Source organism: Hibiscus syriacus, unplaced genomic scaffold, assembly GCF_006381635.1.
Source record: "Hibiscus syriacus cultivar Baekdansim isolate YM2019G1 unplaced genomic scaffold, ASM638163v2 tig00001644_pilon, whole genome shotgun sequence".
NCBI lineage: Eukaryota > Viridiplantae > Streptophyta > Magnoliopsida > Malvales > Malvaceae > Hibiscus > Hibiscus syriacus.
In genome coordinates this window covers 5630285-5658010 of record NW_024061878.1, presented here as the reverse complement: position 1 = coordinate 5658010, position 27726 = coordinate 5630285, and the positions used below count along the sequence as shown (strand labels likewise).

The window sequence follows — 27726 nt, the reverse complement described above, 5'->3', positions numbered from 1 at the left end:
TTTTGTATTTTTTGAGATTGTTAGATGAAAAATGAATAATTAAAATTAAAATGTTTAACTAGAAATAACTCTTTTTTCTTTATTATCCACTGTCAACCTCAGTCATTCATTTCTCAAATTTCAAAGCAGATACATTTTTTTAGTTAGATGGATTAATGAGATGTAGTAACACAAAAGAAGAGCAAACCAGTATGCAATCAAGGGTAAGAAACTAAGCATATTAACACATCAAATCCAGCCCTAGATAGTTGTCCCTGTTTTGTGGCAAAAGCTGTTCAGTGACTGCTTTCCCATTAGAAGGGTCAGTGAAGAACGTGAATCAAGAAACAATTAAAAGGCAAATCAAACATCAATGGAAGATTAAAAAAAGGAAAAAGATGAAGCATATGTTGTTGTAGTAGGCAGCACAAACTTAGTGAAGGTTTTCGATGTTTTTGCTCAGATCCTCCAGTTTCTTCATCCTCAGCCTCTCGCTTTCACTCACCAGCTAAACACCAGAAAACGTATACATATATATCTCACTCAGAAAATGTAAATGCTGCAGTAAATGAATGCTCCTAATGAATATATATATATATATATATATATATATACATGTGTGTGTGTGTATTATTTACCTCCATTAATTTGCTAACCAGTTGTGCTTTCTCCTTGTTCTTGTCGTTGAAGGCTTCAAGGGATTCTTTGTACTCTCTTTCCTGAGATGATTATATTAAATTTGTTATTGTATCAGTCCAATTTGACTTATATACAATTAGGTATTTATATACCCTTAGGGATGTATAGAGGGAGTTGACAGAATAATCGCTATTAAAATTTTAAATTATCATTTAATTTAAATATATTTTTATTTGTAGTGATATTTGTTTTTATCACTAAAATTATAAATTCATTGTTAACATAAAATCATGCATTAGTCTTGTTATGTATGGCTCATAAAAAGTCTCGTTGTGGGGTTACGAATTATGTGGGTTGGGGGTGTGGGGGCGCAGCCCCCGCGGTACGGTACAGGGTTGATTTTGTAATTTATGTACCAGGGTTTTCTATTATAAATAGAGATGTAACCTAGACCTAAAATATCATTGAATAAAACTTCTAGCGCCGCCTAGGCACCGAGGACGTAAGCACATTGCCGAACCTCGTAAAATTCTCGTGTTCTTTCGTTTTCTTTACCCGTTTTCGTCAACAATTGGTATCAGATGTCAGGAGCAAAATTCGAAGTCGCGAAATTCGATGGTCAGGGTAACTTCGGATTATGGCAAACGAGGGTGAAAGATCTATTGGCGCAGCAAGGGATCTTGAAGGCTTTGCGACCTACAAAGCCGGCGTCGATGGATGAGGAAGATTGGGAAGAATTGCAGCAGCGAGCGGCAGGAACCATACGATTATGCTTGGCGGACGAGGTCATGTATCACGTCATGCATCTATCGTCTCCAGACGAAATTTGGAGGAAGTTGGAAAGTCAGTTTATGTCCAAATCCTTAACGACAAAACTGTATCTGAAGCAGCGGCTGTATGGGCTGAAGATGCAGGACGATCACGATTTGGCGCAACACGTGAATGTCTTCAATCAAATCGTTTCTGATCTGGCTCGGCTTGATGTGAAAATTGAGGATGAAGACAGAGCGATGATTCTGTTGTGTTCGTTGCCTTCCTCTTACGAACACATGGTGACTACTCTTACATATGGGAAAGAGACTATCAACGTTGAGGAGATTACTGCAGCCTTGTTGGCTCACAACCAGCGGAAGCAGAATGCAGGGGAAAGCTCTCAAGCCGATAGCTTATATGTCAAGGGTAATCGAGATCGTGGACGGAAGCCAGAGAAGGCAGGGTCCGGGAAGCGGAATTCCAGATCCAAATCCAGGGATAAGAAGACGATTCACTGTTACAAGTGCAAGGAGGCGGGACATATGAAGCGAGACTGTCCGAAGTTGAAAAAGCAGACCGATGAGAAGCGTGATGGCTCATCCAAGTCTGTGAACGTGGTCGAGGATGATACTTCTGATTGCAGTGAGGGTGATATGCTTTCTATTTCAACGACACAATTGACGGATGCTTGGATTCTTGATTCTGGATGTTCTTATCACATCACGCCAAATAGGGAATGGTTTTCGACATACAGGCCGGTTAATTCTGGTTCGGTTTATTTGGGTGATGATCGATGTTGCAATATTGTTGGTATTGGTGATGTCAGAATTAAGATGCACGATGGCTCCGTTCGGACGTTGAGTGGTGTTCGACATATCCCAGACTTGAAGAAGAATTTGATTTCCTTGGGCACTTTGCACAAGAATGGTTTTATCCCTAAGGCTGACGAGGATAGGGAAACCATTCGGATTGTTAAAGGAGCATTGACTGTGATGAAAGGCAAGATGACTGCAGGGAATATCTACAGATTGTTAGGGAGTACCGTTGCAGGTGGAGTTCACTCTGTTGAGTCCTGTGATGATACGACAAAATTGTGGCATATGCGCCTTGCTCATCTTAGTGAACGTGGTATGGCAGAATTACACAAGAGAAACTTGTTGCATGGTGTCAAAAGCTGTAAGCTCGATTTTTGCAAGTATTGTGTTCTTGGTAAACAGACTAAAGTCCGTTTCAAGACTGCGAAGCACACAACTCAAGGGATTCTTGATTATGTGCATTCTGATGTATGGGGGCCTTCCACGACATCGTCTTTGGGTGGATCTAGGTACTATGTTACTTTTATTGATGATTTTTCACGGAAAGTTTGGGTGTATTTTTTGAAACAGAAATCTGAAGTTTTTGAGAAGTTCAAGCTGTGGAAAGCTGAGGTAGAAAACCAAACAGGACGAAAAATCAAGTGTTTGCGGTCTGATAATGGTACGGAGTACACAGATTCACAGTTCCTACAATTCTGTAAGGAGCATGGGATTCAGAGGCATTTTACAGTGCGCAAGACACCACAACAGAATGGTGTTGCGGAACGAATGAACAGGTCGTTGAATGAAAGAGCCAGATGTTTGCGGTTGAATGCGGGGCTTCCCAAACACTTCTGGGCTGAGGCTGTTAACATGGCGTGTTACCTTATCAACAGATCGCCAAGGGCATCGCTGGCTGGGAAAGTTGCAGAAGAGGTATGGACTGGTCATGATGTTAGTTTTGATAACTTACGGATTTTTGGTTGTCCTGCTTATGTGCATGTACCTGCTGATGAGAGATCCAAACTTGATGCAAAATCGAAGGAGTGCATTTTTCTGGGTTACAAGAAAGGTGTCAAAGGATTCAAGTTCTGGGATCCAGTTGCGAAGAAAGTTGTGATTAGTAGAGATGTCGTTTTTGATGAACAGTCTATGTTGCAGCAGAAGCAAGACACGACAGTGGTAGATTTCGAGCAGTTTCCAGTTGAGAAACCAGAAACTTCTCAACCGACTTCTGGTGGTTCCACTACGGATGATTTGCAGGATTATAGTCTCGCCAGAGACAGGGTGAGACGGACGAATATAAAGCCTCCGAACAGATTGGGTTTTGAAGACTTGGTATCTTTTGCACTTACTGTTAGCAGTGATGATCCAGTTACTTTTCATGATGCCGTTACTAGTCAGGAAAACGACAAGTGGATGGCAGCCATGGTTGAGGAGATGGAGTCTTTGAATCACAATCGCACATGGGAGTTAGTTCCCCTTCCTGAGGGTAAGAAGCCGATTGGTTGCAAATGGGTGTATAAGAAGAAACCAGCAGTAACAGAAAAAGAGGGGGAGAAGTTCAAGGCTCGTTTGGTAGCGAAGGGTTTTTCACAGCAGAAAAGAGTTGATTATGATGAAATCTTTTCTCCTGTGGTCAGGCACACTTCAATCCGAGCAGTACTTGCATTGGTGGCTAGTTGGGATTTGCATTTAGAGCAGATGGATGTTAAAACTGCTTTTTTGCATGGTGATTTAGAGGAGCAGATCTACATGCGGCAACCTGAAGGTTTCACTCAACCTGGAAACGAGCATTTAGTTTGCAGATTGAAGAAATCTTTGTACGGGTTAAAACAGTCTCCGAGACAGTGGTATAAACGGTTTGACTCCTATATGATCAAGATTGGCTACAACCGATGTGAGTATGATTGTTGTGTCTATGTTAAGAGCCTTGATGATGGTTCTTTTATTTTTCTATTACTGTATGTTGATGATATGTTGATTGCTGCGAAGAACATGGATGATGTTATCGGTTTGAAAACTTTATTGAGTCAGGAATTTGATATGAAAGATTTAGGTGCTGCAAAGAAAATTCTTGGAATGGAAATTTGCAGGGACAGAGACTCAAGGAAACTGCGGCTATCTCAACGGGGTTATGTTGAGAAAATGCTAGAAAGGTTTGCGATGAGCAGCGCGAAACCAGTTAGCACTCCATTGGCGAATCACTTTAAGCTCTCATCAGAACAGTGCCCTAAGACAGATAAGGAAGCTGAAAATATGGCAAAGGTTCCGTATTCTAATGCTGTTGGCTGCTTGATGTATGCGATGGTATGTACTCGTCCTGATTTAGCTCATGCTGTTAGTCAAGTTTGTAAGTACATGTCTAAACCTGGTAAGCAACATTGGGATGCAGTCAAGTGGATCTTTCGGTACTTAAAGGGTACTGTGGGACATGGAATTATTTTTGGGAGTCAGCGGGATAATCCTTTGGTTGTAGGATATGTGGATTCAGATTATGCAGGTGACTTGGATAATAGAAGATCTACGACAGGGTATGTGTTTACTCTTGGTGGAGGGCCTATTTGCTGGAAGTCTACTGTTCAATCTGTCGTGGCACTATCTACAACTGAAGCTGAATACATGGCAGCGGCTGAAGCTGCAAAAGAAGCTTTATGGCTTACTGGTTTAGTGAAGGAGTTGGGTGTTCAACAAGGTGGAGTTCAGTTGCTTTGTGATAATCAAAGTGCTATTCACTTGGCTAAGAATCAGGTGTATCGTGCTAGAACTAAACATATTGATGTAAGGTTCCACAAGATCAGAGAGTTGGTTGCATCTGGAGAGGTTTTGTTTCAGAAGGTACATACTGATGAGAATGCCGCTGATATGTTCACCAAGCCAGTTACGACAGACAAGTTCAAGCATTGCTTGGACTTGTTGAATGTTTCGAGTTGTTAAAGAAGCAAGGTAACCCAACCCACATTGAAGTTTCCAAGGGGCAGGATATTCGCCAAGGTGGAGATTTGTTATGTATGGCTCATAAAAAGTCTCGTTGTGGGGTTACGAATTATGTGGGTTGGGGGTGTGGGGGCGCAGCCCCCGCGGTACGGTACAGGGTTGATTTTGTAATTTTTGTACCAGGGTTTTCTATTATAAATAGAGATGTAACCTAGACCTAAAATATCATTGAATAAAACTTCTAGCGCCGCCTAGGCACCGAGGACGTAAGCACATTGCCGAACCTCGTAAAATTCTCGTGTTCTTTCGTTTTCTTTACCCGTTTTCGTCAACAAGTCTCTGTTAATACAATCCTATTATGCTTGCACATTGAGATAATCACTTAATTAGTCATCCAACCAATAACATTAATTAAGGATGAGTATTTCGATTCAAGTAAAGTTGAATAAAAATATTTTAAGTTAGTCGAGTTGACAAGTCATATTTTATAACTCGAAACTTTATTTGAAATTTTTCGATTCGAGTCAATTTGTTCTAGTTTTTATTTAAATTTAATTGTAAATATTTACAATATTTAAATGGATTGTTGAGTTACTTCATTCAGTTCATGCACGTGCATAGTAGGGCTGCTAAATGCAAGTTGTTAGTTTGTTGTAAACGGTTTAAAGCTGTTGAAGCTATTAAGAACTTTGTTACAGCTGAGCTATAAGTAACAGGGCGTTGTAATTGCAAAGCATATTATTCACAAAGAATTCCTTTTACTTGCTTCTTGTTTCTGCTAGATCTAATATGGTATCATTCGCTATTTGTTCCTAAGGGTTTGTGCTTCTTGCTGCGTCGTCTTCTTGGTTGATGGAGTCCCCTATTGGTAAGACCTTCACAAACAAGAAGGTGAATATTATCCTTGATGAGTCCAATTTTTTTCTTTGGAAGTAGCAAATTCTACTTACTGTTCGTAGTCATCGGTTAGAACGTTTGCTAACTGGTTCTCTTCGTCGTCTTCCTGCAACGGTGGTTGATTAGCGTGGTGAATCGGTGTCGAATGATTTGTATGAAGAGTATGTTGCGCAAGATAGTGCACTGGCCTCTTGGTTGTTAGCCACGATCAACCCTCATTTAATGTCCCAATTTATTGGAGCGGAGAAAACAACGACGGTCTGGAGCACAATATTACAGTTCTTTGCAAACAGATCTACCACGGCAGTTATCAGTCTGCACTATAAGCTTCAGTCTCTCAAGAAATGGAATGATAGCAAGCATACGTATCTCACTCATATAAAAGAGGTATGTGATGTGTTACCATCGTGTGACAGTGCGATTCCTTTGGCCGAGCATGTTGCAAGCATATTAAAAGTTCTTTCCTGAGATTATCAGTCGTACATCGCGTTTATAACCACCATGAAAGACGCATTATCTCTTGATAAAATCTATTCAATGTTAATTAATGCAGAGACACAACTTACCAGTTTCGATTATCAGGAGGATTCTCTTCCGATGAGTGCATATTGGTTCTTGTTCAAAGACTGGAAGTCATGGTTTTCATGATAGCACTTCTGGCAATCTGGATCTGGTTTTGGAAGTCGAGCGGGAGGTCGTGGTCGTGGACGTCCACGCGTTCAATGTCAGTTGTGTGGAAAAAAATGGTCATCTTGTTGTTGATTGTTGGTACCGTTTTGATAAAATATTTTTTGGTAGAACGGTTGGTCGTACTGCTTCTCGTGATGACTTAGGATCGGCTAGTTACTCTAGCTTGGAGCCAGCTACTATCGGTGGTGAAGACTACTCTTGATGTACAAAGACTCGAGTTGAGGCGCAGGTTTGTTACTCCTCTTAGCCACAGAGCCATGTTGCCACCAGTGCTCAGGATCATTGGGTGGTTGACTCCGGGGCTACACATCACGTAACCCTTGACTCAGCTAATATCATCAATCAAAAAGATTTTTCAGGTCCAGGTAAACTTATTGTTAGTAATGAAGTTTCTCTTTCTATTCGAGCTATTGGTAAATATGTTTTATGTTCTTCTTCACGAACGTTGTTGTTGAATGATCTTCTCTATGTACCTAAGATAGCAAAAAATCTTTTCTCGATCTCGAAGCATGCTAGGGATAATGGTGTGTATTTTGAGTTTCCTGCCTCATGTTGATGTGTTTGTATTGAAGAAATTGAAGAAGTGTTGTTGTAGGGTCGAGAGAATGATGTCTTATACTCCTTTCAAGTTGATTGTGTTGATGATCGAAGTACTCATGCTGAAGTTAATAATGTTTTTACCTCACATAGTTTGTATGATCTCTGGCATAGACGCCTTGGGCATCCTTCACATGGAACCCTTGAGCAAATATGCAAAACAATCAATGTAAATGTTAAGAAAAAGATTAATGAACTTTGTGTTGCTTGTCCCATGGGCAAGAGTCATAAACTCCCCTTTACTTATTTAACTATTGTGTATGAGTCCCCTTTTCAACTTGTTTTTACTGATTTATGGGGGCCATCTCCAGTTGTTTCGAATGGTTATAGATATTATGTCAGTTTTGTTGATGCATGCACAAGGCATACATGGTTGTATCTTCTTAAGGATAAGACTCAAGTTGTTCATGCGTTTCATCTCTTTCAAGAGCTTGTGATAACACAGTTTGGTCTAAAGATTTTGGCTATTCAAAGTGATTGGGGAGGCGAATATCGTCGTCTATCTCGTATTCTCACTGAAGCTTGCATTTCTCATCGTGTCACATGCCCACATACTTCATAGAAAAATGGTGTAGTGGAGCGTAAACACATGTTTTTTGTTGAACTTCCTTTAGTCTTCCTTGCTCAGGCTTCCTTGCCGATTCAATTATGGTTGTATGCAATGGTTATGGTTGTTTATCTGATCAACAGGCTTCCCTCGAAGGTGTTAAAAGGAAGGTCACTGTTTGAGTGTTTGTTTTACAAGAAGCCTGATTATGGTTTACTCAAGGTGTTGGATGTAGGTGTTTTTCTCATTTGTTCCTATTCAATAGCCATAAATTAGGCTTTTGATCTTAGCCTTGTACATTCTTAGGTGTTAGTCCTCAACACAAGGGATTCTTTGTCTTGGACCTGATGGGCGAGTAACTGTATCTCGCCATGTAAAATTTGATGAATGACAGTTTCTTTTTGAAGGTGCTAGTTCTGCCAAGAAGTCGGCAACCGTTTCACAGTTGAACATGTCCCTTGATATAGTTGGGGATGTTAACAGGTTGCACACTGGAACTGCTAGGGTGTCAGACGCCATTATTTCATGCTCAGGTGCTCTTGAACCAAGCTCAGCACAGTCAATACCGATTGATGTATTTGTTGCTTTGCCTGAGGTTCCCAATGTTGCACAGTCTCCACCTACTACAACAGGTACCGAGCTTGATATTGCGGCTCAGTCTTTGCCTGGTGAGTAAACAGTGACTACGATGGGTAACACTTATCCTATGTTGACTCGTAGTAAGTGTGGGGTATTTAAACTAAAAATCTATACTATGTTCCTTGATGATGTTGTTCCATCCATTGTTGATGAAGCATTTCAGTCAGCTCCATGGACTGCTACGTTTCATGCATAATATTATGCGTTACTTCAGAATGAGACGTGAGCCCTTGTTCCCTTGCCTGGTGATAAGAGCGTGGTGGGGTGCAAGTGGTTGTTTAAGTTCAAACAGAACCTTGATGGGTTTGTGCATCGGTACAAAGCTCGCTTGGTTGCAAAAGGGTTTACTCAAATCCTTGAACATGACTTCAAGTTTAGCCCGGTTGTGAAGTTTTCAACGGTGTATGTTATTTTTGGCCATGGCTATTGCCAAAGCCTGGGCCTTGAGGCAAGTAGATGTCAACAAAGCGTTTTTCAATGGTGACTTGAGTGAAGACATTTATATGAAGCAGCCTTCAGGGTTTGAACATTATGCTTCAGATGGTTCTCCGTTGGTGTGTAAGTTGCAAAAAGAGCTCTATGGTCTTCGCCAGGCACCAATCAACTGGGATGAAAATCTTAAAGCTAGTTTTTTGGAACTCAGGTGTATAGAGTCGAAAGCATATGTATCTTTATTTGTTCAGTTCAAAGGTGTATGTTGTACATATATTCTTGTGTATATAGATGATATTATAATCACCGAGACTTCTGCTGTAGAGGTTAACCAGGTTGTAGAAATGCTAAGTTGTCAGCTTTCGCTTAAAAACCTTGGCGAGTTATTGTACTTTATGGGTATTGAGGTTAAACGAGTTGGTGTTGTGTTGGCACTTAGTCAACGAACATACATTTGTGATTTGTTAAAAAAACATGCTTCAAGCAACTTCAACTTGTACTCCAATGATTACTGCTGTGAAGCTTGCTGATCAAGATGGTGCTCTGTTGATAAATGCTCGTGAGTATCGCAGTATTGTAGGGGCTCTCTTGTATGTCTGTCATACTCGTCCAGATATTGCGTTCGCGGTTAACAAAGTAGCTCAGTTCATGCAGGCCCCTCGTGAAGTCCATTTTGTGACAGTCAAAAGAATTTTGCGTTATATGGCGGGTCCATTGGATTATGGATTGGTGTTTTCAACAGAAGATGCAAGGTTAAGTGTCAAATCTTTCTCAGATGTTGATTGGGCTAATGATGCTAATGATCACAAGTCCAAGTCTGGACATTGTGTTTTTCTTGGGGTTGTTTGGTTGCCTGAAGTTAGAAGAAGCAAAAGATTGTCTCTCTTTCCATAATAGAAGTTGAGTACAGGAGTGTTGTTGATACTGCAGCAGAAGTTACACGGCTTACTGCTTTGCTAAGTGATCTTGGTGTGTCTCTACCGGACGAATCTGTCATTTGTTGTGACAACACAAGCGTTGTTGCTATGAGCGTCAATCCGGTGTGTCATGCTCGCTCCAAGCATGTTGAGTTGGATGTCCACTTTGTTCGGGAAAAAATTATTGTTGGTCAACTTCATGTTAATTATGTTCCAGTTGGATTTCAAGTGGTTGATGGTATGACTAAGCCACTGGTTAAGGCAACATTTGAACAATTCAGAGAAAAGATACGAGTGTTGCCTTGTTGAAGAAGGGAAGAAGAAGTGGGAAGAATGTTGAGTTACTTCATGCAGTTCATACACGTGCATAGTAGGGTTGCTAAATGCAGGTTTTTAGTTTGTTGTAAACGGTTTAAAGCTGTTGAAACCGTTAAGAATTCTGTTACAGCTGAGCTATAAATAACATGATGTTGTAATTGCAAAGCATATTATTCACAATGAATCCCTTTTACTTGCTTCTTGTTTCTGCTGGATCTATTGTTTCTGCTATATCTAATATGTATTTAGTTTAAATGGATTTCTATAACCATATACGATGTACATATATATATTTTTTATATATTTTTCATATGCAATATACATATATTATGCATAATTGATAGATCCGACTCAAACTTAAAAATCAATCCACCAATTACTAAAAATTTCAAGTTAGTAGAATATTATTTTATAATTCAAATTTTATTTAAATTTTTTAAGTTATTGAATTTATAAAATAATAGATTAAACTGGTTTTTTTAACTTAGTGTCAAATTTAAAAAAAAATCAATTTTTTGAGTTAATTCGACTTTAACTCACCTTAATATTAACAAGGGTAAATTATGTGTTTGCTATTTAATATATTAATTTTGTTTCGTTTCAGTACTTAAACTTTTAATTTTTTTTTAAATCATACCTAACGTTTAATTTTTTATTTCATTTTAGTAGCATCGTTAAAAACTTAACGTTAAGTTTTGAAACAATTGAAAGTTTAGGTACTAAAATAGATCAAAACTTAATATTTTAGGTACTAAATGTGTTAAATTTTTAACGACGGGTTACTAAAATTAAATAAAAACTAACGTTAATCATGATTTTGAAAAAAAATAAACATTTAAGTACTAAAATGGATTAAAATTTATAGTTTAGGTACTAAAACACAATTTACCCTATTAACAATCTTCAATTGTAATGGGAATAAAATCCGTACCTTCTTCTGGCATGTTTGTCCCAATGGTTTCAGCTCCCGGTTAACATTGTCCACCTTCTTACGAAGAATTGCAACTTCCTTCCTCATCGGATCTATGAGCGCATCAAGCTCCTGCAAATTGATAAATTTCAATTGTTTTATTAGCAAAACGACGATCTGAATCTAACCTAGCTACAGTAAAACTTGGTACTACTTTTTCCCCCCTTGCAAATCGAGTGTTCCGCTAGGTGAATCAAAATCTTTGAACTACGATCTGAAACTTACGTCTCGGATGTCGGCCAAGCGGCGAGTGGCTTCCTCGACGCGGCCCATATAAGCCTGAACTCTATCCCTAACCTCCGTCTTCTTCCTCTCGATCTCTTCTTCTTTGGATCGAAACAACGCCAATACAGATTCCGTCATCTCCTCGTCCTTATCATCGTCCGTTGGACTTCCATTGTTCATGTTAACGCCAGAGTTCTTCACTTTCTCCACCTGCGATTGCTGTTGTTCCTGCTTTGGCGTCCCCATTGATGCCATCTTACAACGATCCCTTCTTTTTCTTTAATTTGCTTGATGGCTCTCTTTCAGTGGTTATAACTGTAAGACTGGTTAGCTTTGAAGCTATGAAATCTACCAAATAGCTTCCCTTAACACAAAAGAAAATAGTGATTTTATTATTAGAAAAGATGACTTTTTGACCATTTGTATGCTTATTTTATTATAATCATGTGGTGGGAGTTTTATTTTTAGATTAAAATGTTCTTAAATTTTTATTTTTTAAAAAGTTATATTTTTTATGTTATTGAATAATTAAAATTCTACGAATATTAAATTACAAATTTATCTTTAAATTATTTTAGATTTACAAAAAAAAAATCTATAATTAAAATTTTATATGAAGTTCAGGGGTTAAAAAAATTTTACCCTTTCATTAAACATTTTTTATATTTTTAATTTTGTAAAAAAAATTATATAAATATTATGAATTTAATTTTTTAAAGAAAATATATAAATATTTTACAATTTGTGATATTATACAAATATATATTAAAGACAATTTGGTCAAATATACATTCCAATAATCTTTTATTCCTTTAACCAAACACGATAATCTTACATTCCTGCTAAACTAACCAAATACAAAATAAACATTCCCAGTAATCCTATTCTCTGGTAATATTTTATTCCTACTGATAATCTTACATTCCGTGAACCAAAAGCACCCTTAAATCAAATCTTCTTTCATATCTCTACTCTCGAAATATCTCAGATACGACAACATTAATATAAAATTAAATAAAGATGTTATCGAAAATATTATTATTTTTTAATATTTTCAGTAAAACACTATCTAAAACATTATTTTTCTACCAAAAATATTAATATTGTGCGCTACATAAAATGTTTAACATTTCCGGTAAAGCGCTACCTAAAACATTATTTTTTTATTGGAAACATTAATATTGGGTTCTACCGAAAATTAATTAGCGAAAATAACATTTTCGGTAGAAAAAATAATGTTTTAAGTATCGCTTTACCAGAAATGTTAAAAAAATAATAACATTTCCGGTAGTACATTTCCTTAGCTGTATATTAAGATTGTCGTACAATAGAACTACCCCTACTTTAAACAACCCACTTAAATTAACATCAGTAAAATTTTACTAGTTTCTTGTAAATTGGCAAAATTATCAGTAATTCCATGCACAATATTTTTAATCCCAGTAAATCAGAGAAGAATACGAGATTTTATGTTATGAACAAGGATTTAAATTGAAATTGTGTTCATATTTTTTGTTGTGTTTTTATGTTAGAAGCAAAGATTTGAATTGAAATTGCGTCTGTATTTTTAACTGCGTTGCGTTTATCATGATTGCGTTATTGCGATTATTGCGGGTATCATAACCGTACAATAATGATTTCACATAACGGTCGCTATTTCGATAACGGACTGCTATTCCTAGTTAAGAGCGAATTTATAAAATTTTATTAAACTTCTAAAAGATTTAGGATAACAAATAAACTATCAATAAAAGGTATATAAAATAAACTTAAATTATATAAAAGCTTATGATTTTCAAGAGAGACAAGCTCTCGTCAAGCTCCTTAATTCATCTATGGAGTCAACTATAATCATTGTTATCATTTGTGCGCAGATTTTTTTTTATATTCTAATCATAAAAAATAAGTCTTTAATATATAAAATTTTATAAATTTATCACCTGTGTGTGTGAAAAAATATATGATAAGTTGGCGTGGAAATCATTTTTCTTAATTTTAAAAATATAAAATATTTATTATAATAATTTTGGTGTAATTTTAGATGTATGTATATATATTTGGTGACGGGTCGTAAAGGGTATTTGGTAAAGGCATGCCTGTGGTTTAAGCGTTGGTTTAGTGGGGTTGGCATGAAGTGCTCGCCTACACAATATAGGGAGAAAGCCTTAGTGGTCAAGATAGAGTAGAAGAGATTTACATCAGCCTAGCTCAAAATTTTGTAATTTGAATAAAATTAAATATAAAAGATAATTAGAATACAATTCGAAAAATAAAAATAACATAATTATACTACAAAATCACAACCATTATATTTATTTATGAAGCAAGGATATTGATCTCGACCTAAAAATTATATCTTATTCCGGAGAGGGTAGATATCTTCATGAGTGGATGTATTTCTTCTATCAAGCTTCGTGTGGAGAATTTTGAAGATCAGATCAGATCTTCATCGATGGTAGAAGTCTGAGTGGTATAGATGTTTTCGTAGATTCTATGGAGGCTACTGGCTCCATTAAGGGTGTCCAGTGTTAAAATGTGGGAACTAATATTTAGATAGATATGACTGTTCTGCATTCAGTGTGATTCCAAGCTTGTGTAGTTTGAACTCACTAGCCAAAAAGGATCCGTCTCCCGGCCGACGTAAATGTTCTACACATGGTTCACGCTAGCTTTAATACGGATGGGTTGCTCGATGTTCCAATCATGTCTTGTGGGGGGCTAAGTATCTTTGATGACGGGGTCATCAGTGCGTCTCGTAATGTTTGTAACAATGTCATGGTGGGTTATAGGAGCCCATCCATTTCGAACGAGTCAAAGCTTCATGAAGTTAGGGTTGGGGCTAGGACGTTGGAGGCCATGTACAAATTCTTAAAAAGAGGCCCTTAAATCTCATTTTTTTAAAGATGACTTTATTAACTAGAAAACATTTACTAAATTATAGAGAGAATGTCATATTACATGATATATATTAAGAATATAGAAACTCGTACATATTCACTTAAAACGTGATGCTCATATTACATTTTTTTAAACAAAATCATCTATAACACTTTCAGTATCAACTTCTTCCAAAATATCGCTCTCGATGGCCATTAAAGCAAGTCCATTTAGCGTTTCTTGTGACACGGTTTTCCGTAAGTATGACTTGATCAACTTCAGTTTCGAAAAACTCCTTTTTGCATAAGCAACAGTTACATGAATTGTCAATAAGATTCTATATGCAATTGTGACATTTGTAAAACAATTAAAACGCTTCAAGAACTTCAATAAATCCATTCCTCCCATTTTTTCCTTAGGTAAAATATCCCTAAGTAATTTTAACTCAATATACAAATCATGTCCATCAAAATCTAATAACTCACCTTTCCTAAGAGCATTCTCAAAGTTAATACTTCAAGATTGGAGTTTGATGTCATCCATTGATTGCAACTTATCAGAATTGAACAAAAATCCAAAAACACTCCCATACAATTCATATTGTTCAAACCTCTTTTCCAATGATGAAATAGCTTGATCAACAATGCAGATGAAATATTGAATTCTAAATGATTCCTCTGGAGATAATGATGTTTCCTCACCATTAAGCTCGTCAAATTTTCTTTTTCTACGTATCATAAGCCTATGTGGAAATACAGGGTCGATTCTAATTTCAATAGCTATTGTTTTTGCAATATCCATGTCATTGGAAAATCCAACATCTCTATAATTCTTGAAAAATGATATCAACCCTTTTATCTCACTCATAGCAATATCAATCAACATGTCTTTTGACTCTAAATATTTTCTAACCAAGTTCACAGCAGAGAGAATTTCATACCAGATGATTGTATAAAACAAAAAAATCAAAATTACCAAGTTCATTTGTAGCCAAGGATTTCGCTTCACTTTGAATTTTAGAATCATTATCAACATAAGCTAGTTGTAATAAGGCTTCTCGTAATTCAACAATTTGAAATCTTATGGCATTAATACTATCAACTCTACTCTCACATCTTGTGGCTGACAATGATTTGGGAGTATAATCTTTCACATTCTTTAAAAAATTTGCCATCTCTTTGTTGAATTAGCAAACAAAATATAAATGCGCTGAACTATTCCAAATAAATCTCTTCCTTTATTTGAAGTGTTTGCAATGTCACATAAAACCAGATTAAGACTATGACAACCACATGGAGTATAGAAAGCTCTAGGATTCAAATCTAAGTCTTTTTTGCACACCTTGATTCTTACATTTCATATTAGACCCGTTATCACATCCTTGATCTCTAACATTATCTATATCAAGATCATGAGAATTAAGGACATTTTCTAACACTTCAAAAAGCCATTGGCCAGTTGTATCATCAACTTGTAAGAATTCAATGACAAATTCATTAATTTCATAAGTATTTAAAGAGCCATCAACGCACCTTATAATCAAGGTCATTTGTTCTTGATGATTAGCATCAGGTGTACAATCCAACATCACATAAAAATATTTAGCCTCTTTTAATTTTTTTGATTATGATCGATCTAATTTTAAAAGAAAGCAAGGGTATCAACTCATTTTGAATATCATGACTCAGATAATGGTGACGAATCTTACCGCTATTAATACGTTCAACATGCTCCTTCATCACAAGATCAAACTTAACCAACATTTCTATCAAACCTAAAAAATTTCCATTGCTTCTTTGATATAACCTTTTTTTTCCACGAAATGCAAGATTATGTGTAGCAAGATAGTTCACAACAAAAATGATTCTTACAATAACATTTTTCCATTACTCATTTTCTTTTTTAAATTATTCTTGAACAACTTTATCAATTGTTTCACTTTGCTGCAACCTATGTCGAAATGCAAGATTATGTAAGGTATGTCTCATAAATATACCGGTAAAGAGGACAGGGGATGGAGCGGAGTGAGCGAACATCAACTGTCATTACAAAGAAAGTCTCGTAGAGGGGGTTACGATTATGTGGGTTGGGGGTACGGGGGCTGCGGCCCCGCGGTACGGTACAGGGTTAATTTTGTAATTATGTACCAGGGTTTTCTATTATAAATAGAGATGTAACCTAAACCTATGAGAATTGAATAAAATTTTCTAGCGCCGCCTAGGCACCGAGGACGTAAGCACATTGCCGAACCTCGTTAAAATTCTTGTGTTCTTTCGTTTACTTTGCCCGATTTATCAACACGTTCAACATGCTCCTTCATCACAAGATCAAACTTAACCAACATTTCTATCAAACCTAAAAAATTTCCATTGCTTCTTTGATATAACCTTTTTTTTTCCACGAAATGCAAGATTATGTGTAGCAAGATAGTTCACAACAAAAATGATTCTTACAATAACATTTTTCCATTACTCATTTTCTTTTTTAAATTGTTCTTGAACAACTTTATCAATTGTTTCACTTTGTTGCAACCTATGTCGAAGTTCACACCAAGTCGCCATACTCAATACATGATCAAGACTGGTTTCATGTTCTTCAAGTCTAGTACTAAGATGCATCCAATCATTAAACCCTTCATTTACTAAGTGACCTTTTATAGGACCCTTTTTAAAGATCTTGCAACAAATACAAAATACTTTGTCAAGCTCCTTTGAATAATCAAGCCAATCTCTATCACAAGTTTCACCATTAGGCAAATATCTTGTATAAAAATTTGAAGAAAATCTGTGAGAAAGTTTGTCTTTAGGGCCTCTTACAAGGGTAAAGTCTCTTTTGGGGCCATTTACAGCTAAAATGTCAATCAATTTTGAATCAAAGAGAATCCCATTTTTTTGGATCATATATATCAACTAAAGCATATTCATTTTGTTCAGCATTATGGTCAATATGATTAGAATTATGCTCCAAATTTTGTTCAAAATCATTTGGAATATTGGCATTTTCCATATTAACATCGTCACCTACATTCTCTACTGGTTCAACATTCTCATCATCAACATTAACCCCATCTAACTCATTTGAATTATCATACTTTTCCTCAACTTGGGGTTTCTTTAGATTTTTTTTTATCTAGAGCACCTTTATTAGATTGAATTAATTGTTCTACTCTCTTAGCTTTTTTACGCTTTTCATAACCAGATTGGTATTTGAGAACCATATTGAACACAAAGAACACTCATAGACTAAACAAATGATAAAATTGAAACTTACAGTAACTACATAAAAAGAAAGAGAGAAAAGATAACACCAGGATTCCCTTTTTTTTGCAAGATTAAATATTCAAACTCTCCTCAATATAATAAGTAAATTAACCTCTACAATCTATATTAAAAAAATCAATTGCATTTACGAGCAGAACTATTAATGGTAATTAAAAAAAAGTAAAATAAAAACTGAAAATTAAAAAATTAAAAAAATTACTATGCAATAAACTTTGTTGTTGTATTGTTGTCGTTGCTTTGCCAGAATGAGGAAGATTGAGCAAGTACTCACAATTTGTTTAACCTTGAAGTATATTATTGAATTTCTAGACCTTATAATTTCCTTAGTTAAAATTACAAAGCTTGAATGTAATATATATAGAGAGATTGGTGATATTACTAACTCAAATCCTAACGGATTAATCATTAATTTAATGATAAAATTGATAATTATTCGTTAAATTGGAAATTAGACACAATCATCTCTTCACCTCCTCCTGGAAGGGGGCTATTTAATTTTATGGAATTTATTTTGCAAAAAAAAATAGTGTGGTTGTTGAAAAATTGAGATTAACGAAACTAATTAATTAAAGGAAGGTAAGGAATTTATGACTATGATGAGAATGAGAATTAACGAGAAAATATGAATAATTGAAGTTTGGAAAAGAGAATTGAAGAAGATGGGCTCCTTTATCGCAAAGTAGAGTTAGATAAAAAAAATGAGATAAGTTTTACGGCTGTAACACAATACTAATTATTGATATTTCTCATATGACTTCAACAAGATTTGACCATAGATTCTGTGGTTTTGGACCCAAAAATTTTACCACTAATTCATATTAATTTGATTGTTTTTTTATTATAACAATAGTAATAATTCTAATTTTTTGGATCCTGTTCCGTCCTATCCCCGTCTCTGCTTGAAGTACCTATCGAAATTTGAGCCTAATTGTTGCCATGAACTCTGGGATTCCCGTTAACCAAGAACGCTATAATATTTCGAAAAGGAAAAGCAAGAGGGGATTTTCTAGGAGAGGGGAAAAGCAATACCTGAAGGGGTAGAGGAATTCACATTTTACGAGCGGAAGAGCTGTTTCAGTAAAAAAATCCTATTGGACGATCTATCGGGTGAGCACTGCATGGGTCTGATGAGGTGAATGCATCTTCGATGTTGGGGGAAAAAATAAGTTTGTCTTTGATGCTCCTGCTAGCGATGTGGTGGGTAGAATTGAGGAGATCGAAGTATGAGGTGGGTGCCGACTTTCGCATGAACGAATTAATGAGGGCCAATAAATTGAGAGCCATTTATAAAACAACTGCTACAAGTAAAGCTAGAGTCGTATTTCTACAAGAATCCAAACTGGTCGTGGTCAAAGCATGGGTCGTGAATCGGCTTAAAAGTAGTACGTTGAGTGAATCTGCATATGCTTTATCAGATGAGGCTTCTAGAGTATTAATTTCTCTATGATATCTAGGTTTTTTACAGTTGAGAAGAAAGTGGTGCAAAATAGATTAGGGTTTCATCTTCTTCTCCAGCTGCCAGCTCCTTTCCACCGTCAGATCAAGACAGATCCAAGGGCCCAGATGGTCCCAGCAGGAAACCCTAGGGTTATGATACCCTAGGGACTTCGGCCGCCGTTCATCAGCCAGGTGCTGCCATCGCCCCTCCACGTTGATGTCTCAGCCCATTCCACGTCGCTCTAGCCGTTGATGCAACGCCACGCGGCCTTCGTCGAAGCCTCTAGGAGGCCAACTGCCCCTCCACATGTCGAGCTCTATGGTGAGTCACCACCATAGCTATGGTGACTCACCTAGGCAAGCTCCTTGGGACCGGTCCGAGCAGAACGTCGATGGGGCTTATAAAAGCCACCATCCCGTGCAAAATAAAAAAAGAGAAAGAACGGCGATAACAGAGACGAACACGAGCAGCAAGTACAACCACAGCAACACCAACGACATAAAATAACCATACACAAAGCAACGAAAAACAACCTTAAGAAGAGTGAAGAGACTTACAGAGGAAACTGCAGCCATCGGAGACTCCATACACCGCCGTAGAACCGAAAGGTCGAAGGTAAAGAAAGTTAGATCTACTTCGATTTAAAGGGGTTTAGGCTAAAAAAAAGGATTGGATTAGGGTTTAGAAAAATCGGGGCTTCGATTTGGGGTATTTTTATAAAATTCAGCCATCGTGGGTGGTGGCCGACGGAGACTGCCGACGCCGGAGCAAGGTGGTCGACCAAAGACTTTTAGAGAGAAGCGAGAGAGTTCTCATCTCTCTCAGCTAGAGAGAAAATGAGAGAAATGGCCTCAAGGCCAACCATTTTATGGTATTTATACCCCTTCCCAAACGACGCCGTTTTGGGGTGGGGTATATGCGAAATTTCATAATGGGTAAACTATACCCGCACCCATTATAAATTTGTATATTTTCATTTTAGTCACTAAATCAAATTAATGAGCATTTTAATTCGGTTTCTTAATTTTATTTACTTTATAATTTAGTCCCTGGCATAAATATATATATATATATATATATATATATATATATATATATATATATTAGGTAAAATAAATTATTTAGACCATTAATTTTATTAATTTTCATTTTAGTCCTGAATAATTAATTAGGGTAAATTACAGTTTTAATCATTATCTCTTATAATGTTTCGAATTAGTATCTTTAATTTCAATATTTTACATTTTAATCCCTAATAGTTTGATAATTTTTATATATTTTACAATTTAATTTTATAATTTTAATTTCTTGTATTTTGATCATTATTTAATTGCAATTTTATTTTGTTTTTATTATTACTTTCGATATGTTTAAATTGTTACTTTAATTATTATTTTATTATTATTTTCATATTAGTCATATAAATATATATATATATATATATATATATATATATATATATATATATATTTGTTTAAATTATAATATTTATTTATTTTTAAATATTAAGAAAGACAGTCTTAATATAATTAGATGTCATATTCTGGTATTTTAAATAAATAAATATTATAAAAATTAAATATATTTCATTTATTTTTATTTAAATTATTTTTTAGGAATAATATTACATTTTATTAAAATTTATTTATTTTTTAATATTAAGAAATGGGTTGTCTTAAAGCAACTAGAGGTCATTTTCTTATATTTTTAAATGAATAAATATCATATTTTTAATAAATTAAATATATATATATATATATATATATTTACTTTACTTTTATATTTTATTATATTTTCTTAGAATTATAAATTTGCAATAAGAGAATCATAAATTAAATTTACATTCGAATTCTTAGACTTCTACTACTAGAAACAATTTATAATCGACTGAGACCAATTTTGGGCGTTGTGGGGGTGCTAATCATTCCCCAAACGTAATCGACCACGAATCTCTTTTTATTATTAAAAAGAACAAATTTTTGGTTAAACGCAAACCAATTTATTTTTTAACTGATGTTTTCTTAAAAACTCTTTTAAAATATGGATTTTAGGTATTCGTCCTACCTAATCCAAAAGGTCGATGGCGACTCCAAAACCTTTCATTAAAAACCATTTATTCACCTTATTTTTCCCGCCAAGTAAAATTTCGTGTCCGGACGAAAATAGGTTACGACAGCTTGGCGACTCCACTAGGACCCTGGTCAACCTAAGTCGATTATATATTGTCTCTAGAGTTAGAAATTGAGAATCTGATTTTATTTAATTTATGATTCTTTTTATTTTTTTTTCAATTTATTTTATACGTTATATATATATATATATATATATATGTTTATATTTAATTCTTTTTAGATATTAATTTTTGTCTGAAAATTTCTCCTCTCACACAACACTTGCATTGTATAACATAAGCTTTATAATTGAGCTCTTTTCCTTTTTAAGTGGGAGTGAAAGCGATGTCTTCGTGAGAATTTATTCTCCGTGTCAGATCTAGCAAGTAACTTTCGGGGTTCATATATCCTATGTCTTCATGAGAATTTATTCTCCGTGTTAGGCATAGGGAAATATGTCCCCTCGAGTTGAACTCGATCCACTTAAGTCTGTGATGGACTAGGATTGAGGGTTTGATAGCCCAAGGGGGCACCAACAAGGACAATTCGAGTACCTTTACTCTTAGAACTGAAACCCTGCATATAACAAACCCTAAAAATTCACCCGATCTAAGACAATACTGAACCTCTGTCTGTAGGTGTACACAAAGGAGAAAAAAGCTCTAGCTTGTATTTTATTTTTTCTTGTAAACAAATGTATGCGAACTAGTAATCACGCGGGTAGGTTAATTTTTCCAAACAAAGCATGGAACTAGAAAGCATGAGGTTAAGATATATTATATACTATGATAGATAGAATCTTTTCTTTCTATTAGTTGGTACTAACCATTTATTTTTTTATTGTTATCTATTTTGTAGATACATTATATTTTGCTCTAATTTGTTTATATTGATTTCTTGTGCTTGCATTGCATGATCATGACATAACCAGAAGGTGTTAACTCTTGAGAGTGGACATCAAATTGGAAAGAATTCATAAATGGAAAAAAAGTTTTATGATCAAGCAAACTATGACGCAGCTAAGGAATGGCATCCTGAGGGAACTCCGAAGATAGAGGAGAACTATGCACCCAAAGATTGTATGCTTGTTGAGGAGCAAAAAGAGATATGAGAAATAAGAGAGAAAATGTCCAAGATGATGGGTAGAATATCTGTTTTGGCTAAAGAAAAAGAGATTCATGCACAAAGAGAGAGAGAGAGGTCAATGAACATAACCCTGCAATCTCAAATATACAAGGAACTTCGGATCTTAACCAATGTGAGAAATTACAGACAGTCATCATTCGTATTCACAAATTGTTTGGAGATACTAAAGAAATGGTGACAAATGTAAAAGCTCCCAGAGATGAGAAGAAATCATGTAATCTGAAATCGTCAAAGTTTAGTCTGCTCCCGACGTCTAAAACTCAGGTTCAATCCAAGACAAAAGGCGGTTCTCATTTTGATGTTATCCCTATATCATATAAAGAGTAATATGAGAAGCTACTTGAAGTGCGAGAAGTGTTTCCGTACTACATAAAACCGTTACAACCTCCGTATCCGAATTGGTATGACATCAACGTTTATTGTGAATATCATGCCGGAGCTCAAGGACATTCCATTGAGAATTGTCTTACCTTAAAACGTCGAGTCCAAAGTTTTCTGGATCATGGAATCTTAGAGTTTATGATAAATGATCGACCTAGTTTGGTAGCTGAAGGTTCTGCTAGATTAATACCAAAAGTATTCAAATGTAAGAGCATCAGTAGGGGCGTCCAGAAGGAAGAAGATTTGCTGAGGTTTGAGTCTCAAATACGTCATTTAAAGATTGAAAACAATAAATTGAGCACCAAAATGGAAACCATGCATGAAGATTTACAGAAGGTCGGTCAAACCTTTCAAAATGTTGGCATAGGAAATACCCTAGAAGAGTGGATAACAGGGGTCACCAAATTGAAAAAGAATTGTGACATACATGAAGTTCGAGCCAAGAAGTTTTCTCACGATTTAAGAGTTGCAGAAGTAAGACGCAATACAACTGTCATTGAATTGGAAAAATGTCAAGTCAAAAATCAAAGGTTGAATAGTGCTATGACCAACATGGAAGCATCATATCAGATCCATCAGCTTGAGATCGATACTGAATTAAAAGACACTATGGCCAAGAACAAGACATTGAAGAAATGTTTAGATGATTATGGAGATCTTGTACGAGAACTTCTTGAACATAAAGATTATATCACAAGAAAAAATGAACAACATTGTTTACAACTCCGAGATTTGACACAGAAGATGAAGGAAAAAGAGAATATCATGAAGGAAGCTGCTGCTCAAGCAAACAATGTGGCTCAGAAGCTGGTGGACTTAGCTGGCTTTACAAGAGAATTAAGGCAGATTGATAACTCCACACCTGAACATGAGTGGAAGTTAATTTGACTTTTAAGAGAAATAGAGAAATTAGGAGTGAAAGCTATCCCCTACATGTAAAAGTTTTGTTTGATGCACCGAAACGTTTGTGTTCAATGAAATCTGTTTTAAGATGATCACTCTTGAATAACACCTTTGTTTTATTTGTATTTTGCATTCGTATTTTTCATTACATTTTTATTTTTTATATTTGTATTTGCCTTTTTATATTTTCATTCATTTTTATTTTATATTTGCATCTTTGCATTGCACTTTTTGCATCCTTATCTTTTTTTTTGCATTTTTACATTTTCCAATTTACATTACAGTTTTATTTAAGTATTGTTATATGCATTGGTTATAAAAACATGTAAATAATTCATGAAAGGTTTTGTAACAGTAAAATCAAGATCATTCATTTATATTACTATACCATCATCATGAAAATAATGGAGCAATCTTATGAAAGACTACAAGATCAGTGGCTATAACAATTGACAGGGTTAGCTCAGGATACAAGGAAAGAAGCATCACAAGGTGGATCAAATCAAATTACTCAGGGGATGGCATTTGATAAAGAAGAGATAACTGCTAAAGAGCAACAGTGCTATCAGATTAATGAGTCGAGAATGATAACATACCATGGGGCATCCCACTCGAACCCAAAGAATAACCTTATTAATTATTCACAATATGAGGAGAGATTCAAAGAGGGCAGATGAAACAATCAGAAATATGAAAAGTGTTAGTGCCCACCACAAAGAATTAGAAGCAAGAGAGCTCAGTTTTGTTCCAGATTTGGTTATTCCCCATGAATTCAAAATGCCTGATTTTGAGAAATATGATGGCACCAGTTGTCCCCTAATTCATTTGAGAATGTTTTGTAGAAAAATAGAAGGATATCTGAATTCTAATAATTTGTTAATTCACTCCTTCCATGATAGCCTCATTGGACCAGCAGTAGTATGGTACAATCATTTGACCCAAGAACAGATCAAGGGATGGGTTGATATAGCTGATGTATTTTTAGGACAATATCGGTATGTTAAAGGTTTAGCTCCAACACGTATGGATCTTCAAGGAGTAAAAATGGAAGCCAATGAAGGGTTTCAGAAGTATGCCTTAAGATGGAGAGGAGTTGCAGCACAAGTTCAACCTCCAATGTTAGAAGAAGAGATATCACATATGTTTCGTGATTCCCTTCCCGCTCCTTTCTTTGAGTTAATGTTGGAAAATCCGATGAAGGAATTCAAGAATCTTATGACAAATGGAGAATGAAAATGTAATCAGCGAAGGAAACTCAAAAGTCACATCCAAGAGCCCAACAGATCAAAAAAATGAAAGCTGATGATGTGAATGAATGTTGCATCCAGAGTCCCCGCAATTGCAAAAGAAAAAGAGCAAGTAGTTATTCGAATCGACCAAAGAAAGTCATGCGATCAAGAAAAACTTTGGAAGTGTTACAAACTTTCATTTTAAACTCGTACCCTCATTTGGTTAAAGGTCAATACATTATGCCAAGATCGGTGAAAGTGTCACCAAAACCTTATGCCCATTGCTATGATCAAAATAGCTTCTATTATTTTCACTTGGGGGTAAAGGGGCATTCAAAAGGGAGTTGTTGGCCACTGTTAAAAGAAATAGAGACGCTTGTTGACAAGGGAGTCTTGACACAAAAAATGATCAAGAAATAGGGGGCAAACAAGGATGAAAATCCTGGGCCAAGTACACACCCAACATTCGAGGAAAAATAGAGCAAGCTAAATAAAACAAGTGGAAGTTGTTATCTACCACTGTAGTACTTTCTATTTTCAACATCTTGTTTGAACATGTTTTTTGTTCCTTTCTCCGCATTTTGTGCAATAAATAAATTCATATTGCTTGTAAGGTTATGAGCATTGAGTCAATTTTGCAATCTTGCAATTCTTTGAATATCAACTGGATTAAAAAACTCTGCATGATTAGAGTTATAATCTTTGACAAAATATCAAGATTGAAAACCAGAAAAACAATGACCCTTGACCTTTACCTAAGATGAAATATACCCAAACACTATCCTATTACAAATATGAGATAGCCTTCTCTTATTGAAAGGAATTATAAAAAGGCTTGGTATTTACATATAAAGGTATACAATGTGAGGCATCAAAGCTGGCTAGATTGCTTTTCTATTGATGAAGTTCGACGATGAAACTTTGACAAATATAGTCTAAAGTCAATTTCTTGGAAATTGAAATTTGGTAATGAGATTTTCTGAATTCTACCAAACACATAGGCTATAACAAGTTCTCCAATGGGAAAAAAGTCATATATTCAAAGCATGACCTTGATCGGGTATTTGGCAGTTCGGTGTTTGCTCCACTGTGATTGTCAAGTCAAAGACATTGTGATGAGTTGAACCCTTTAATTAGTCCAATGAAAAAAAGAGAATAAGAAATCATATATTCAAAGCATAACCTTGATCGGGTATTTGGCAGTTCGGTGTTTGCTCCACTGTGATTGTCAAATCAAAAACATTATGATGAGTTGATCCGTTTAATTAGTCCAATGAAGGCTAATGTCAATAAAGCTGAAATCAGCTAGCCAAAATGGCAAAAACGTTTTTGAAAAGGAAGACATGTTATAATCTATTTCACACACTTAAACATAGAAATTTCATTATTAGACTAATGTTTTCATACTACTTTGGCTAGAATCAAGGATTTCAGAGAATTGAAATGGAAGTATTCTAGAAGGTCTAGTAACTGTTATGCTAGATTGTGTCATTTTGTATGTATCCAATTCAAATACCAAGTCCTTAAATTGAGGAATGTGACAAAGTTCACAAAGAGCGAGAGAAGAGTGACATCTTAAATAGATGTAACCATAGAAAAATAGGAAAGCCATCCTGAAGCCAAACCAAATTTTGATACTTGTCAAAGAACTATAATTCTCAAACATTAAAGAGTTGTTGATTCTTTTGATATTCTTTGAATTCATGCTTATGATTTGATTCTATTGTGAATCTGTGATAGGCAACACTTTACAAAAATCTTTCATTCTTTGATAAAGAAAGGAGAAAAAACATTTTCAAACAGGACAATCTCAAATGAGGAAGGTCATTGAAGCAAATTGTTGCCTATTCTACCTCTATTGAAGAAAAAGAATGAGCGAGGCCAGAATGATGAATCATTTCACTTTCTTGAAAACAAGTGGTCCAATAAGCTAGAAAGTCTGGAGAATTGAACTTGTAAAGATCTCATATGACATTATTAGCAATTCATCAAGAAAGATTACCCTATTTAAAAGGGACATTTATCTCATGCTGATTGTAACATCCTCCATACCGGGTTAGTGATCAAATTGTGAAATTCTAAAATTTAGTGACCAAAGTAGATAAATTGAATAGTTGAAAGATTTAATGGGAATGTTTTGTGTAGGATCAATTAATAAAGAAGAAGGAACTAAAGGGGTAAATGATTCTTTTAATAGGGGAAATAATTAAATATTAGATGAAGATATTTAAATCCACGTGGAAGGCAATTGAAAAGAACAAAAGTTTCCAGATTTCTCTTCTTCTTCACTTCTTATTCTCCATCGAGAGACCAAGCTAAAGGTGAGTTTTCTTTTTGATTAAATTCTTGATGAATTTAAGGTTTCTTATTGATCCTTAGATGATAACTAAGCTTAAGGAAAGCTTAGATTATCTTAAAACCATAAGATGATGAGTATATGAAGAATTAAAGAAAGGAAGTAGAAAAGTGAAATCTTGGATTAGAGTTCCTAATAAGAATTAGAAGTGGGATTTGACTTGTCATAAAGCTAACTAAGAAGTATGAGGTGTTAGAATTCAAATTAGAACATGTTGGAATTTGGGTTAGATTCTTAAATTCTATATGGAGAATTGGATTTCTAAGTTTTAGAGGTATGAAATGGATAATAATTAGTTTAAGTAAGAGTATGCAAGTTAGGGATATAAAAAGAGGGGATATATAAAGTGTTGAGAAGATTAAGAAGAGATTTTAGTGCTTAAAAGACATTTCTGGGCAATGTGCATCGATGCACATTCAATGTTCACCGATGCATCAAGGATAAATCCCAGAAATTGTTCAAGGTGTACCGATGCACATAAAGTGGATCGATGCACTCTTTTAAAATACAAACATCGAATGCCATCGATGCATAGATGCATAGGGAGTGCATCGATGCACCCCATACAAACATCGAATAGGATTTATGCATCGATGCATGGTGTAGTGCATCGATGCATGGTGTAGTGCATCGATGCATACCTCCATTAAAAGATGAAAATGGCTTTTCT

General features: G+C 35.4%; 1 protein-coding gene across 1 annotated transcript; it reads right to left on the bottom strand.

The window, feature by feature from the left end:
- Positions 1-204: 204 nt before the first annotated feature.
- On the bottom strand, positions 205-11696 carry LOC120128923 (probable DNA double-strand break repair Rad50 ATPase). Its single transcript, XM_039146534.1, has 4 exons — positions 11335-11696; positions 11071-11181; positions 618-698; positions 205-487 (listed from the first exon to the last, which is right to left on the bottom strand). Exons 1-4 carry the CDS (start codon positions 11587-11589, stop codon positions 413-415), a joined length of 522 nt encoding a protein of 173 aa, XP_039002465.1. The 5' UTR covers positions 11590-11696; the 3' UTR covers positions 205-412.
- Positions 11697-27726: the final 16030 nt, after the last annotated feature.

Coding starts and splice junctions, on each gene's coding strand:
- LOC120128923 (XM_039146534.1), bottom strand. CDS start 11,589: ATGGCATCAATGGGGACGCCAAAGCAGGAACAACAGCAATCGCAGGTG. Junction 11,182..11,334: donor GCTTGGCCGACATCCGAGAC/GTAAGTTTCAGA, acceptor ATCAATTTGCAG/GAGCTTGATGCGCTCATAGA. Junction 488..617: donor TGGTTAGCAAATTAATGGAG/GTAAATAATACA, acceptor TCTGGTGTTTAG/CTGGTGAGTGAAAGCGAGAG.